Source organism: Frankliniella occidentalis, unplaced genomic scaffold (assembly GCF_000697945.3).
Source record: "Frankliniella occidentalis isolate FOCC.00 unplaced genomic scaffold, Focc_3.1 Scaffold2, whole genome shotgun sequence".
Lineage (NCBI taxonomy): Eukaryota > Metazoa > Arthropoda > Insecta > Thysanoptera > Thripidae > Frankliniella > Frankliniella occidentalis.
The window spans coordinates 793,540-805,467 of NW_026267132.1; the positions used below are offsets into that span (position 1 = coordinate 793,540).

General features: G+C 44.6%; 2 protein-coding genes and 2 non-coding genes across 8 annotated transcripts in view; 2 read left to right on the forward strand and 2 right to left on the reverse strand.

Moving 5' to 3' along the window:
* The window catches only part of LOC113213421 (KAT8 regulatory NSL complex subunit 1), a 24,963-nt gene extending 19,046 nt beyond the window's left edge, over positions 1 to 5,917 (reverse strand). The window contains exons 1-3 of one of the 5 annotated variants that reach the window (XM_052265485.1): positions 5,772 to 5,917; positions 4,020 to 4,333; positions 892 to 2,255 (exon numbers count right to left, since the gene is read on the reverse strand). In XM_052265485.1, the coding sequence (XP_052121445.1) occupies positions 892 to 2,192 (1,301 nt within the window). In that variant the 5' untranslated portion in view covers positions 2,193 to 2,255; positions 4,020 to 4,333; positions 5,772 to 5,917. The other 4 variants (XM_026432488.2, XM_026432487.2, XM_026432486.2 and 1 more) reach the window with 4 other exon arrangements.
* A 345-nt stretch (positions 5,918 to 6,262) lies between these two features.
* Positions 6,263 to 9,040, forward strand: LOC113213531 (26S proteasome non-ATPase regulatory subunit 4). Its single transcript, XM_026432637.2, has 9 exons — positions 6,263 to 6,417; positions 6,978 to 7,118; positions 7,236 to 7,347; positions 7,454 to 7,615; positions 7,708 to 7,833; positions 7,920 to 8,006; positions 8,100 to 8,208; positions 8,311 to 8,454; positions 8,532 to 9,040. Exons 1-9 carry the CDS (start codon positions 6,392 to 6,394, stop codon positions 8,765 to 8,767), a joined length of 1,143 nt encoding a protein of 380 aa, XP_026288422.1. The 5' UTR covers positions 6,263 to 6,391; the 3' UTR covers positions 8,768 to 9,040.
* A 1,679-nt stretch (positions 9,041 to 10,719) lies between these two features.
* On the forward strand, positions 10,720 to 10,792 carry Trnav-aac (transfer RNA valine (anticodon AAC)). Its single transcript has one exon. It is a non-coding gene; the product is annotated as a tRNA-Val (tRNA).
* A 1,003-nt stretch (positions 10,793 to 11,795) lies between these two features.
* Trnag-gcc (transfer RNA glycine (anticodon GCC)) lies at positions 11,796 to 11,866 on the reverse strand. The gene has a single exon. It is a non-coding gene; the product is annotated as a tRNA-Gly (tRNA).
* Between the last annotated feature and the right edge of the window lie 62 nt (positions 11,867 to 11,928).

Genomic DNA, 11,928 nt, shown 5'->3' on the forward strand with positions numbered 1-11,928 from the left:
GGGGGGGGTCGAGTAAGAACTCACTGATACGGCCTCGAGAGATGCCGCCCAAAGGGCTCAGGGCGTGAGGGGCGGGGCGGGTTCAGCGCGGGGCACGCTCAAAGCAGCCCGTTGTTCGCCGGGGTCAGGCCTGCCCGCCGCGCCGCGCCCGCCACGCCCCGCATGCTAGCGAGCGCCGTGTTCAAAGAGCGGGCCCCGATCCTCATCTCGGCGGCTCGGCGGCGCAGCAGGGCAGCGCGGCCTGCTTTCAAATTCAACAACCCTCAGGCTCGCGGAGCAGCGGCGGGCTGGCCGCGGGGGGCCCTCAGGGGGCCCGCAGGGGGGCCGGCAGCTACGACCCCGGAACCACCACCAGACCCACCACCGCACCCAGCCCAGCTCGAGGGAAGACCTCAATGGCGTGCAAAACGACTTAACGACCGCAGGAAGTCTTGGGCAGGACTGTACTAATCGCATTTTGCCAGTTCTGCCCAGAACAGACACGTTCCTGTCAGCTAGTTTACCCTTGCGCTCTGCTGAAATGCAGGACATCAACAGAAATCATACTGCTCTACCCTGAACTTAAGTGGCAAGGGCATTCCCAGACATCAACAAGGCAACAGAGAAAACAACATGCACCAACGATTAAAACATGCTTAAATCAATATTAGATGAGTGAAACAATTACCCCTAAAATAACATTTACAAATTAAGGGGTAGTTGATAAGCATTTAATTATTTTAAATAGTGGTTTTTTAGAAAATAAACCACAGAATTAAAAGTCTGAGTGAAAACTATTTTACTATCTTATAATGAAAGCTAAATAGCACTGTAAACTTAAAGACATAAAAGCCAAACAAAAACATTCAAGAATTTGACAAATTGTCGGAAAGAAAATGAGAAGAAACTTACATTGACAAGGGTTGCTGATGGGGGTTGTTGTAGGAGACCATTTCATCACAGCTTTCACCACCTGAACTGCTCGCAGTTACGTCTGAATCCATGGCATTTTCCACCATGCGGAACTGGGTATGAAGTTGGCCAGCCACCTTCTCCACTTCCACTCTGACGTCTGCACTAATTTCCACAGCGTCCTGACCAGAGGGCACTGTTGCTGTCCGATCACTTGAACCCGAGCCAAAGTAGCGATGCTGAGGAACACGGCCGTTGGCTGCTGAGTGAGCAGACTCCTCAAATTGTCTTAACATTTGAGAAATAGTTCTAGGAAGTCTCCTATCTCGACTCACTTCCTCAGACTGAGCCTGTGTCTGTGCCTCCACCATTAGTCTTTGAGTTTCTTGCATTAACCCATTGACTTCTTCACTGGCATGCCTTCCCATACTTTTGGCTTGAAGTTTTCGGAGACGCCGCAGTAAAAACTCACAGCGACGCTCTGATTGGAATTGTTTTTTTCTGGCCTCTTCAATTCTTTCATTGGCATTACACTCTTTGGCAGGCTGCAGGGTTGTATCTGCATCAACTGCATCAGGAATATGCACTTGAGAATCTACACACATATTGATATCTTCCACTTCATTGAAAATATCTCTTTCAAAGTTAAAAGCTGTGGTTAGGTCAGCTCCATCAGGTATCGGAAAAAGACCATCCGACTCAACATTTTCAACTTGTTGTGCTGCTGACAAAGCCTCATCTAATGTTCCATCCTCCACAGTTGATTCCATACTCTTGAAAACTTGAAGCAGTTCATCCATATTGGGACCAATATCACTGCTATTGATTGCTGCACCCAAATTCTTGAACAGCTGGTCCACTTCTGGTGGAAGGAAGCTTTCCTTCAGGAAACTTCCTGCTTCCAACGTAGGTGCCATGCCTGGATGTGACTTCTGTAAGCCCATGTTATTAGATTGATCTTGATTGGAAGAATCACTATTCATCATAAGGCTACTGTCTCCGTTTACTCCCTTGCAATCCGAGACTACGTCGAGGCACGGGGCGACGCAAGACTCAGCAGGGATTACAATGCGAGGGCGATTTGGCTTGAGGTTGCCCAAGCTGGCTTTCAACTTAGTTCCATTGATGCAAACACTGTCACCATTGAGGATGTTATCACTCTTCAAATGCCGGGCCACATCACAGAAGAATATCTCATCGCTCACAGCACGCACTGCAGCCGTTGGGGATGCAGGTGACGAATGTGATGAGAGCAACTTGAAGTTTTGAGTTTGACCAGGTTCCGTCAAGGCTGGGGCCATGACAACATCTGGCTCCAAGCCTTCTCCTAATCTCACTCATCCATGAGATTGTTCAGTCAGTTCCTACAGACAGACAAAGTCACACATCACACGCTGTCCTAAACACTCACACATAGTGGCATCACACTGGCAAACTATTGTCATTGTTTATAGTCGCCGGTTTAGGGTGATTGCGACCCATTCGCGAGGTTTGGCCGACACCCATCACAGACCACTCACTGAAAACAAACATGGAAGGGTTAGGCGGCCCGTTCTGCTAGGCCGGCCCGGCTGCGGGGGCTGTGGGGGCCCCTGGCCCGGCTAGGCCCTGTCCCACGTGACGCGGCGGGGTCTAGCGCAGCTCGCGCGGCGAGGGCGACGGAGGGCAGCACAGCGCTGGTGCGGCCCGCGCGGCCCGCTAAGACCACCATCGCAACATAGCACGGCGAGGGCAGCACAGCGAGCAACGCCCGCGCGGGCACCGCCAACGACACTTGTATCCAAAGCGAGCACTATCGGTATCCACTACACAGTATCCAAACACCGCTTATGCGGTTAGGGGCAGCATTTCAGTCCGAACAATGGCGGGCAGGGCGCGCAGTACGCCGGACTTGCGGGCACCAACGCGCTTCTCCCATCGACGCAGCGCGCAGCGACGGACTCGGAAAAAACCTCAACGAACCTCCAAGGCCGAAGCCCACAGCCACTACTGGGCTCACTGCATTATCACCACACTACCCAACGAAAATTTTCACTGCCAGACACTGTAGTTTAGATGTGTAAAATGTCTTTGAAAAAATCCAATATTAATTTAGAAGCACTAAGTTCGTTTGTTTTTTGCACTGTTATTATTTGGTTTACAACGAAAATAGTTGATGTGTTGATCCGGTAGTAGGCTGACGTCACTTCACAGACCTCTCTCCACGCCAATGGCGAACGCGTCACTCCCATGGCACACCTTCCAGATTTCACCCATATTGAGCGTTCGAGCCACTGAAAACTACTCAGTACTCACAATAGCAAGTAATATTGATCACACATGTTCATTTTTCAGCCACTTGAGAGGCGGCGAAGACTTTCTAGGCTATCTTGAGAGAAATCGTAATGGCGGACGCTCCGTTGTGAGGCCCGAGAGCACGATGAAACAGCTTGGTGGGGGAGCGAGCACAGCGATGCGACATTTTAAAAGCGGCAGAGCGCATGCGCCGGAGCCGACCGGGCTCCGCTCCATAGTCCGTTTACGCGCACCATGCCCCTGGCAGACATGACGGCGCAACATTCGATGGTTGTAGAAAGGAGATGAAAGGGCAACGTTGAGCTCAAGGCATGATAAAGAGGAATAAATGTTTCTATCTTGAGGCTCCAACACGTTTACGTCAATCATGAAATAATACCAATTTCATGGTAAAATTGAACTATTTGCAGCAGTGCCTGTTACTTAAAGTATAGGCTGGCATTACAGTCGTTTGAGACACATAAAATTCAACTAACATTCTATAGCCAGATCAGAGTTAAAACAAGAGAAACATTGCAGTAATGTAGTAAACCAGTACATGTTCGATGAAGCGTGCTATACACCCCCCACCATTGCCCCCTCCCGAGCCGAAGCTAGAGCCGAAGCGACATCCCGAACGACGCTTCTCGCGCTCAGCCGCCATGAAACGAAATGGACTTTGGCTCCAAATTCAAAAAGTTAGAAACTATGTGCTTGAGGGGGCTTGAGAAAGGGTGGCCCTGCCCTTTCTCAAACTATGTGCCACCTAAAGGCATGGTCTACACCAAGTATGCTGAATGTCAAGAAATGAAAACATTATCACTTAGGTGGTTTACGTATGAGAAAAATCTTACCTTAAAATAAGGGTAATATCCATATGCAGTTGAAGATAGTATCCAAAAAAGATGGTAATCCATGGTATCCAAATATGAGGCACAAAATATCACAAAATTTTTCACTTTCACTTTCCACACAACACTTTTTGCTGATAGAGCCACAAAGAGACTTTTAGAGATTTGATCACTGCTATTGGCACACTTTCACACAGCACTTGGATGGCATTCATGGCAACACCATTGCGACTGACACACAATGGTTTTTCTTGACACTTCATCATGACTTCCTTTTAGTAGAAACCTCTTGTAGATATGGTGACTCTGCTTTCCACCTACAACATAAAAATGGAACAAGACTCATCAGTCGAAAGTTTAAGACACATTTAAATTGGAGGATATTTTAATTCTAGGAAGGTTTTAATTATGTGGGCATGGACATAATCAAATCCAACGTTCATGAGAAAAAATTATGACTTAGAAGCTCTCTAAAACACACAGCATAATACCTCAGAAAAAGTAAATCATCATTAATCACAAATTTCTAATTTTATTACTTAGGAGGAAAATGTGCAGATTTACTCTACAATAAATATGAAATAAAGAAAGACGCCTTGAAAACAAAAATGAAGAGCGCTTCATGCTTTCTGGAGAAAAGGTCCATTAAGTGGATCCGCTAGATGAGCATTTGGCCTAGCTCCACACGGAGAGTGGTTATCTTCTCTGACGTTGCGGTAAAATTAATTAAACAATACAGTAATGATAAACAAAAAACCCATAACCAGTTGATTGAAATAGATTAACTTGATATTTTTATCTAGCTAAAAATAATTGAACGCAGCCATAGTTGGGAATGTCCAAGCATTGCATCCTACTTCCCAAACTCCATCAGGATGATTTTACTTAAATCATTTTTGAAAGAGGGCAAGAACTAAAATATAATTTCTCTAACTTTTGTTAATATTAAAAATGTAAAAATACAATGCGCTTCAATCAATAGTACCCAAGCAACTGTGGTTTCAACTAAAATGTTCTGGTGTGTCAACCTGATACAACCTCTAATGGCATGAGCAACAAGCTTGGTAACTTAACCAAGATATGTGATACTACTCACAAACAAAATTTGATCCCATAAATTCATCAAACTTTTAAAAAATTAAGTGAATTTGATTGGAATCACAAAGTATCGCTCATGCAGGCAGGTCACATGTTTAAGTGATTTTGTATAAGTGTATAGGAGAAGTTGATGATGATCAGCTGATAGGTCTGTGACAACCAACAGTGACCAAACACAGCATAGTGACAAACCATGGTTTTCCCACGAAAAGCGTTTTGCAATGACTGGCTGGAAGAAAATCAATAAGGTTGGGTTCTAAATGAAATTTCTTGTTTGCTCTTGCTTATAGAGAAGGCCTGAAATTGTTAATCGAGACGAAACTACCGCTGGGGCGGCTCATTCTAGCCTACATGACAGTGTGCACGTAGGGTTGTCAGGATGATTCAACATGAAAATGATGGAGGAATAAAGACGATTGGACGTGTAGTAAGACGATATTCCTTAAAATAAACAGATTTTTAGCGTTAATGACGTGCGATGACGATAAATTAGCCATTCTTCACACACCGATTCCAAAGAGTTCGTCGAAGGGGAATATTCCAAGTCCAGTCGTTGATCCTTTGGCACGATGAAATTGAAGACATGACGAGTCACATACTTCTAAATAGTGTCCAGACAGAGGAATGCATCAATTTTTGGTTTAGACAATTACTTACCTTCAACCGTCGGTGAACTCCTATATTTCTTCAAAAGGATTTATGATCAAGCGCACAGTATACCGACGTTATTTTGTTTTCTATGTCACGGCCACTCAAATGAACAGTTCTCCTTGAAGTTTTAAGGAAACCAACGGGCACTGATGAATCATGTTTGGCGGTAGTTTAAAACTGTCGGTGCCGTGACCCTAAATAAAACCTTTCTTCAACTAAAACTACACACCGATTTTATGATAGATTTATGTGTTTTGAGGTACTAAAGAACTTTTGGTACCTACCACAGTACACTCAAAAGTTACAATCGCGCTACTACCCTTATGTTCTAATACATGCTCCCGCCACACATAATTTGCTTTGCTGTAATTCTACAGTCGAATCATTATTTTTGATTTAACTTCCAATCCCAGCTTCTCTCCAATCACCCTCCAGAAACAATGCCAAATATTGAAGAGTAAAAATGACAGCATGACAGCCGTCTGGCCCGAACGATTTGTCATTCTGATTCGTCATTAGCTTCCGCGATAATTCTCATACTGTGTAGAACTAGGGCAGGAAGAATACAGGAGAGAGTTGCGAGTACTGACAGTTCTTGAAGATCCGTGAAGCATTCGTTTTTCACCATGGTGCTGGAAAGTACTATGATATGGTAAGATTTAACTCTTTAAAGTGTGTAGTTCTGACAGTTACGATTGATGTTGCGAACCTTATTGAACTCCATGCACTTCATAAACATTGATGTCTTGTTATTAAATTCCTATTGAGGTTAAGAAGTCATGAGTCTGATGACAAAGCATAATAGTTTGTCTGCATTTCCTTAAAACACAGTATTTTCTTGTTTTCATAGTCACATTTCATTATCCTTGAGTCAGTATCTACATTTTAGTGTATAATTGGTCCATACCAAAAGCTCCCAGTGTAGCTTATTGTCACTGTCTTTGTTGTCGCAACCTTCTCATTCACTTCATTTAATTTCATTGATTTCAAGGCGTATAATATAGGTGTATCAAAGTGTATTATTAAGCAATTTACTGTTGGCTCAACACCTAAAGTTTTGTTGCTAACTTTTATCTTATTACGATAGATTTTTTGTTTCTTGCCTATGCAGAGAACTTTTTGCGATGTTTACTAAAGATACAACCATTGTCCTAGATAATGTTCTCTACCTGCTGTACTCAACTGATACTTGGTTACTTTTTATTGTTTTAGTGTCGACAACAGTGACTTTATGAGGAACGGCGACTTCCTCCCAACTCGTCTGCAGGCTCAACAAGACGCTGTAAATCTTGTATGTCATTCAAAAACTAGAGCTAACCCCGAAAACAATGTTGGTTTGCTGACTTTGGCCAAGTGAGTATTTTTATTTTGGTATCTACATTTATTTATATGTATTACCACATTTACTCCAATTTTATATGCTGTAGGCACACACTGTGAGCAACTAATATAAACACTATTTTTTTTCAGTGTGGAAGTATTGGCCACTTTGACATCAGATGTAGGACGAATTCTTTCTAAGCTGCATCAAGTTCAGCCTAATGGAAACATGAACTTATTGACTGGTATTCGCATTGCTCACGTAAGTGTTTTTGTTTATTTATTTTTTTAATTTGTTAGAAGCAATTATGAGAGTGTTATTTGCTTTAATGCTGAAGAGAATTTCAAAAATGTTCTTCTGTTTACAGTTGGCTCTTAAGCATCGCCAGGGAAAGAACCACAAGATGCGCATTGTTGTCTTTGTTGGAAGCCCAATTACCGCTGATGAGAGAGACTTGGTTAAATTAGCAAAACGTTTGAAGAAAGAGAAAGTTAATGTAGACCTTGTAAGCTTTGGAGAAGAATTATCTGTGGGTATCCAGTCAATGAAAATTAAATTAACTTTTTATTTTAACTTGCACCTCTTTCTTATGTCACAATTTGTTCAATATTTTGTTTTCAGAACAATGACATGCTGACAACATTTATTAACACCCTTAATGGTAAGGATGGTGCAGGAAGTCACCTTGTCAGTGTTCCCCCTGGTCCTCATCTCTCTGACGCTCTCATCTCCTCTCCTGTGATTCAGGTCTGCACCATGGCTCTTTAATCTAGTTCTAATCACTCTCATTCATACATAACTTTAAATGAATATCACAAATATATTTGTTGCAGGGTGAGGATGGAACTGGTGCAGCTGGTCTTGGTGGCGCTGGTTTTGAATTTGGAGTGGATCCCAATGAAGACCCAGAACTTGCATTGGTAATGTTGATTCTTCCCCTTTGTTCCATAACTATTCCGTAACACTTTTTGTGTGGAAACTGGTAACTAATTTTACTGTACATTTTATATTAGGCTCTACGTGTTTCCATGGAAGAGCAACGTCAAAGACAGGAGGCTGAGACTCGCAGGGCTATGGCTGCATCTGAAGGATCAACCCCTGTGCCTACAACTATTAAGGAGGGTAGGTTTGAAGTTGTTAAGGTTTTAGCTGATGAGATAATATATTTTATCTTTGCCTAAATTTTTTGGTATGACTAACATTTAACACCTTTATTCTTTATAGTTCCAAATGAGGAGGCAATGCTTGAGCAAGCTCTGGCCATGTCCATGGAAGTAGATGAGAATGCACCAGCTCAGCCAGACATTGCAAGCATGACTGAAGAGGAGCAGATTGCTTTTGCCATGCAGATGTCAATGCAGGAAGCAAGTAAGTCTAGAAAGATAACACATTCCAACATTCAATTTCTAAATTCAGTATAATTTTATACCTATCATACTTTTCAGAAGAACAAGCTGAGGCCGGTGCTGAGCCCAGTGGCAAACCTAAGCAGTCAGAAACCCCAATGGAGGTGGATGGGGATGAAGACTTAACTGAAGTTATGAATGACCCAGCCTTTTTGCAGAGTGTGTTGGAAAACCTTCCTGGTGTGGACCCTCAGAGTGAAGCTGTCCGCCAGGCTGTAGGTTCACTCTCTAAGGATAAGGAAAAGCAGGAGAAAGATAAGAAAGAGAAGAAATAAATTAGGTATTTTATTCTACAAATTCTTCTATCAAAGTGAAGATTACTATAATTTTTGGGTTACAGTAGCTTGAGAGAATTGTTCACTGCATTTTAACAACAGTAAATATTAGGTGTGACTTCCCTTTTCCGTTTATTTCTTCAGTTGAATTTTACAAAACTTTTGTACCAGTCCTTGATAAACATCTCTCTGGACTACTCATTTTGATAATGTAAAATTACAGCTTTTCGAAGTCAAAGATAAATAAATTACTTTGGCTACTAAAACTGATCATACATGTCTTTGAAATTATTGGTCAATGCCATGTGGGGTGCAGTGCCTGACCTAGAGCAGGAGTTCTCACAGGGTCGGTGACGCGCCCGACATGGCTGCCAAATGGGTGGCCTACCTCCCCGGCTCTTCCGACGTAGTGTCGTGGCTGGCCTTAAAGCCGTAGGCTAGCGCGGACCAGCAGGACGGGTTAACCGAACTCTGTAACTGTCGTGGACTTTGCCACATGGAGTTGCTCAAGCAAGAGATGGAGCTATGCCAGCCCCTCCTGGACAATGTTCGGGCGGGTGCCGAGCCGGGTGTCCGGTTCGCAGCGCAGCTATTCTACAGCCGGAGGAGGGGGACATGATAAGCACAACCATAGCCGAAGCGTTAAAATAACTCGATCACGCCAACTTGTTCTGATTTCCCTGTCGGAAACGCGCCCGTATATGGGACCCGATCGGAGTGTTTTGCCCTCCGCCTGCGCGAGATACACACATGCTTTAGGCCGGCCCAGGCTAAAGCCCAGGCCAACCAACGAGGGCCTTCCGGTATTCCGATTGAGCCGCGCCCGCCGCGGGCCAAGGCGAGGGCCAGGCAGGCCAGCCCGTCCCGTCCTAGTCAGCGAGTCAGTCACACTATGATTATGACAGCCGCTGACCGTCCCTGATTGGCCAGGGTCTGCTCCACCACTTGCCTGACGCGGTGTCCTTCGCCGGGGTAACTTTGCGCGACGGGAGTGCCCCCTGAATCGGTGTAGAATTCTGTGATGATCATATAATAGACGCTTGAAGTGGGGTTCTCCGACCAACCATCTGGGTTGTGTTAAGTCCACACTTTTCCTGGAAAAATTTAAAACTTTTCCTGAAAAAATGGAAAACATTAAAACATTTCCAGAAAAATTGACAAAAACAAAAACAAAAATGAAACTTCCGAGGACCCAAAAAATGAGGTATTTTAAGAAAAAAAAATCTTGAAAATTTCCCAGAAATACTTCACCCGAAAATTTAAATACCTACATATAACTACCCCACCCACCTTCTCCAGCTCCCTCTTCTCCCCACCATGTCACAGTACGCGCGGTGCGGGACATTCGAACATACCAGGTGGCTGATTCACGCCGCGCACTTCTGTAGGTATACTGTACCGCAAGCACGAGTGCGGGCGGGCTTTGCCTATCGCCCCTGTCCACGGCGCCTTACGAGCCGAGCGAGTAGGCAACCCGCCCGCACTCGCGCATGCGGTACAGTATATCTTCAGAAGTGCGCGGCGTGAATCAGTCACCTGGTTGTATTATAAGGATTCATATTTAACTGGCTCAGAATCTATTCCTGAGCAAATTTTGTCCTTTCTGCCTCTTTGAACTAGTTGAACGCACAACCTATACTAATGAAAATAAATGTTAATCTCGTACTTTAGAAACACCGCTGCCAGCAAGCCCTTTCAGCTGAGCGCCTAATGGCATTCCCCGAGAACGTCGTTTGTTCGGTTTTGACTAGGTGGGGTCTCTGTGGAGCAGAATGGGCTGCCGCTGCCGAGCACTACATCGAAGACAAATCACTCAGATAGTTGAACAGTTTATTTGTTTGGAAAGGTTGTGGATGTGTGTGGGACCCGGGACCGGGAGGCCGTACGCTTGGCAGGCAGCGCCGCGCGCAGCCCGCCTTGTTGACCGGAGCCCTCGCCAACGACTCTCAACGGATTCCGTGGTGTAGCGGTTATCACATCTGCCTAACACGCAGAAGGTCCCCAGTTCGATCCTGGGCGGAATCATTTTATTGTATTTTCGGACACGTTTGTTTGGGTTTTTATCAGATGGCTGACTGACCCCCGCACTTTTGTAGGTATGCTGTACCGCATTCCTACGTGCGGGTGGATTGCCTACCCTCGGCCCGTAAGGCGCCGTAGACTGGGCGTGCGGTACAGTATAACAACAGAAATACGCGGGGTTAATCAGCCACGTGGCACAAGTAGGACTGAAAATATTTTATTTTTCAAACACAACCCATATTTTAGAAATCCAAGTGTACAAATGTCGCACACCTGCATATGTGTGAATGACTATTCGCACACACTGATATATAAAGTGTGCAACTAACACACACTTTAAAGTGTTTAACACCGTGTGGCATACTTCTATGTGTGCAACACGAGTTTTGAATAGTTAGAAGTGTTCAACAGGTGTGTTGCACACTTTTAAATGTTCAACCTGACCGTCGAGCGCTAATGGTCAACGCTCAAGTCGAACACTAAAAAGTGTGCAACACACCTGTTGAACACTTCCAACTTCCAACTATTCAAAACTCATGTTGCACACATAGAAGTATGCCGCACGGTGTTAAACACTATAAAGTGTGTGTCAGTTGCACACTTTATATATCAGTGCACTTGCGGCTAGTATCGCTAGCTATCTAGGGTACCGATTTTTATTCACTCACTACAAATGTGTGAATATTTTGTCGAACACCGACAGGTGTGTGAATGTTTTGTCGCTTACCTACAAGCGTGTGATTTTTTGCTCACCCACACACTTAGGATTTCCAGTGCAGTCATAAACGTAATATTTGCAAACATAACTGATACAGCGCAATAAATTTTCCCCCGGGAAAAAATCGGGGGGGTTACAGGGTTATCGCAGAGAGCAGAAAACTGATGCAAGCACTGCTAAAGTTTTATGTGTGCCAGTGCATTGCCCTCTGCATCACTTTGCTTACGCACATCTTAGCGCCAGGCCCCACTTACTCTATGCTCACCTCTTACAAAGTTTGACAAAAATTGCATCGGCCGGGAATCGAACCCGGGCCGCCCGCGTGGCAGGCGAGCATTCTACCACTGAACCACCGATGCTTCGTGTACGTTCCCAACATGCGGTGGAAAGTATAGCCGAGAAAGCAACGGTGCCGTCCTCC

Coding starts and splice junctions, on each gene's coding strand:
- LOC113213531 (XM_026432637.2), top strand. CDS start 6,392: ATGGTGCTGGAAAGTACTATGATATG. Junction 7,616..7,707: donor GCTTTGGAGAAGAATTATCT/GTGGGTATCCAG, acceptor TTTTGTTTTCAG/AACAATGACATGCTGACAAC. Junction 8,455..8,531: donor GATGTCAATGCAGGAAGCAA/GTAAGTCTAGAA, acceptor CATACTTTTCAG/AAGAACAAGCTGAGGCCGGT.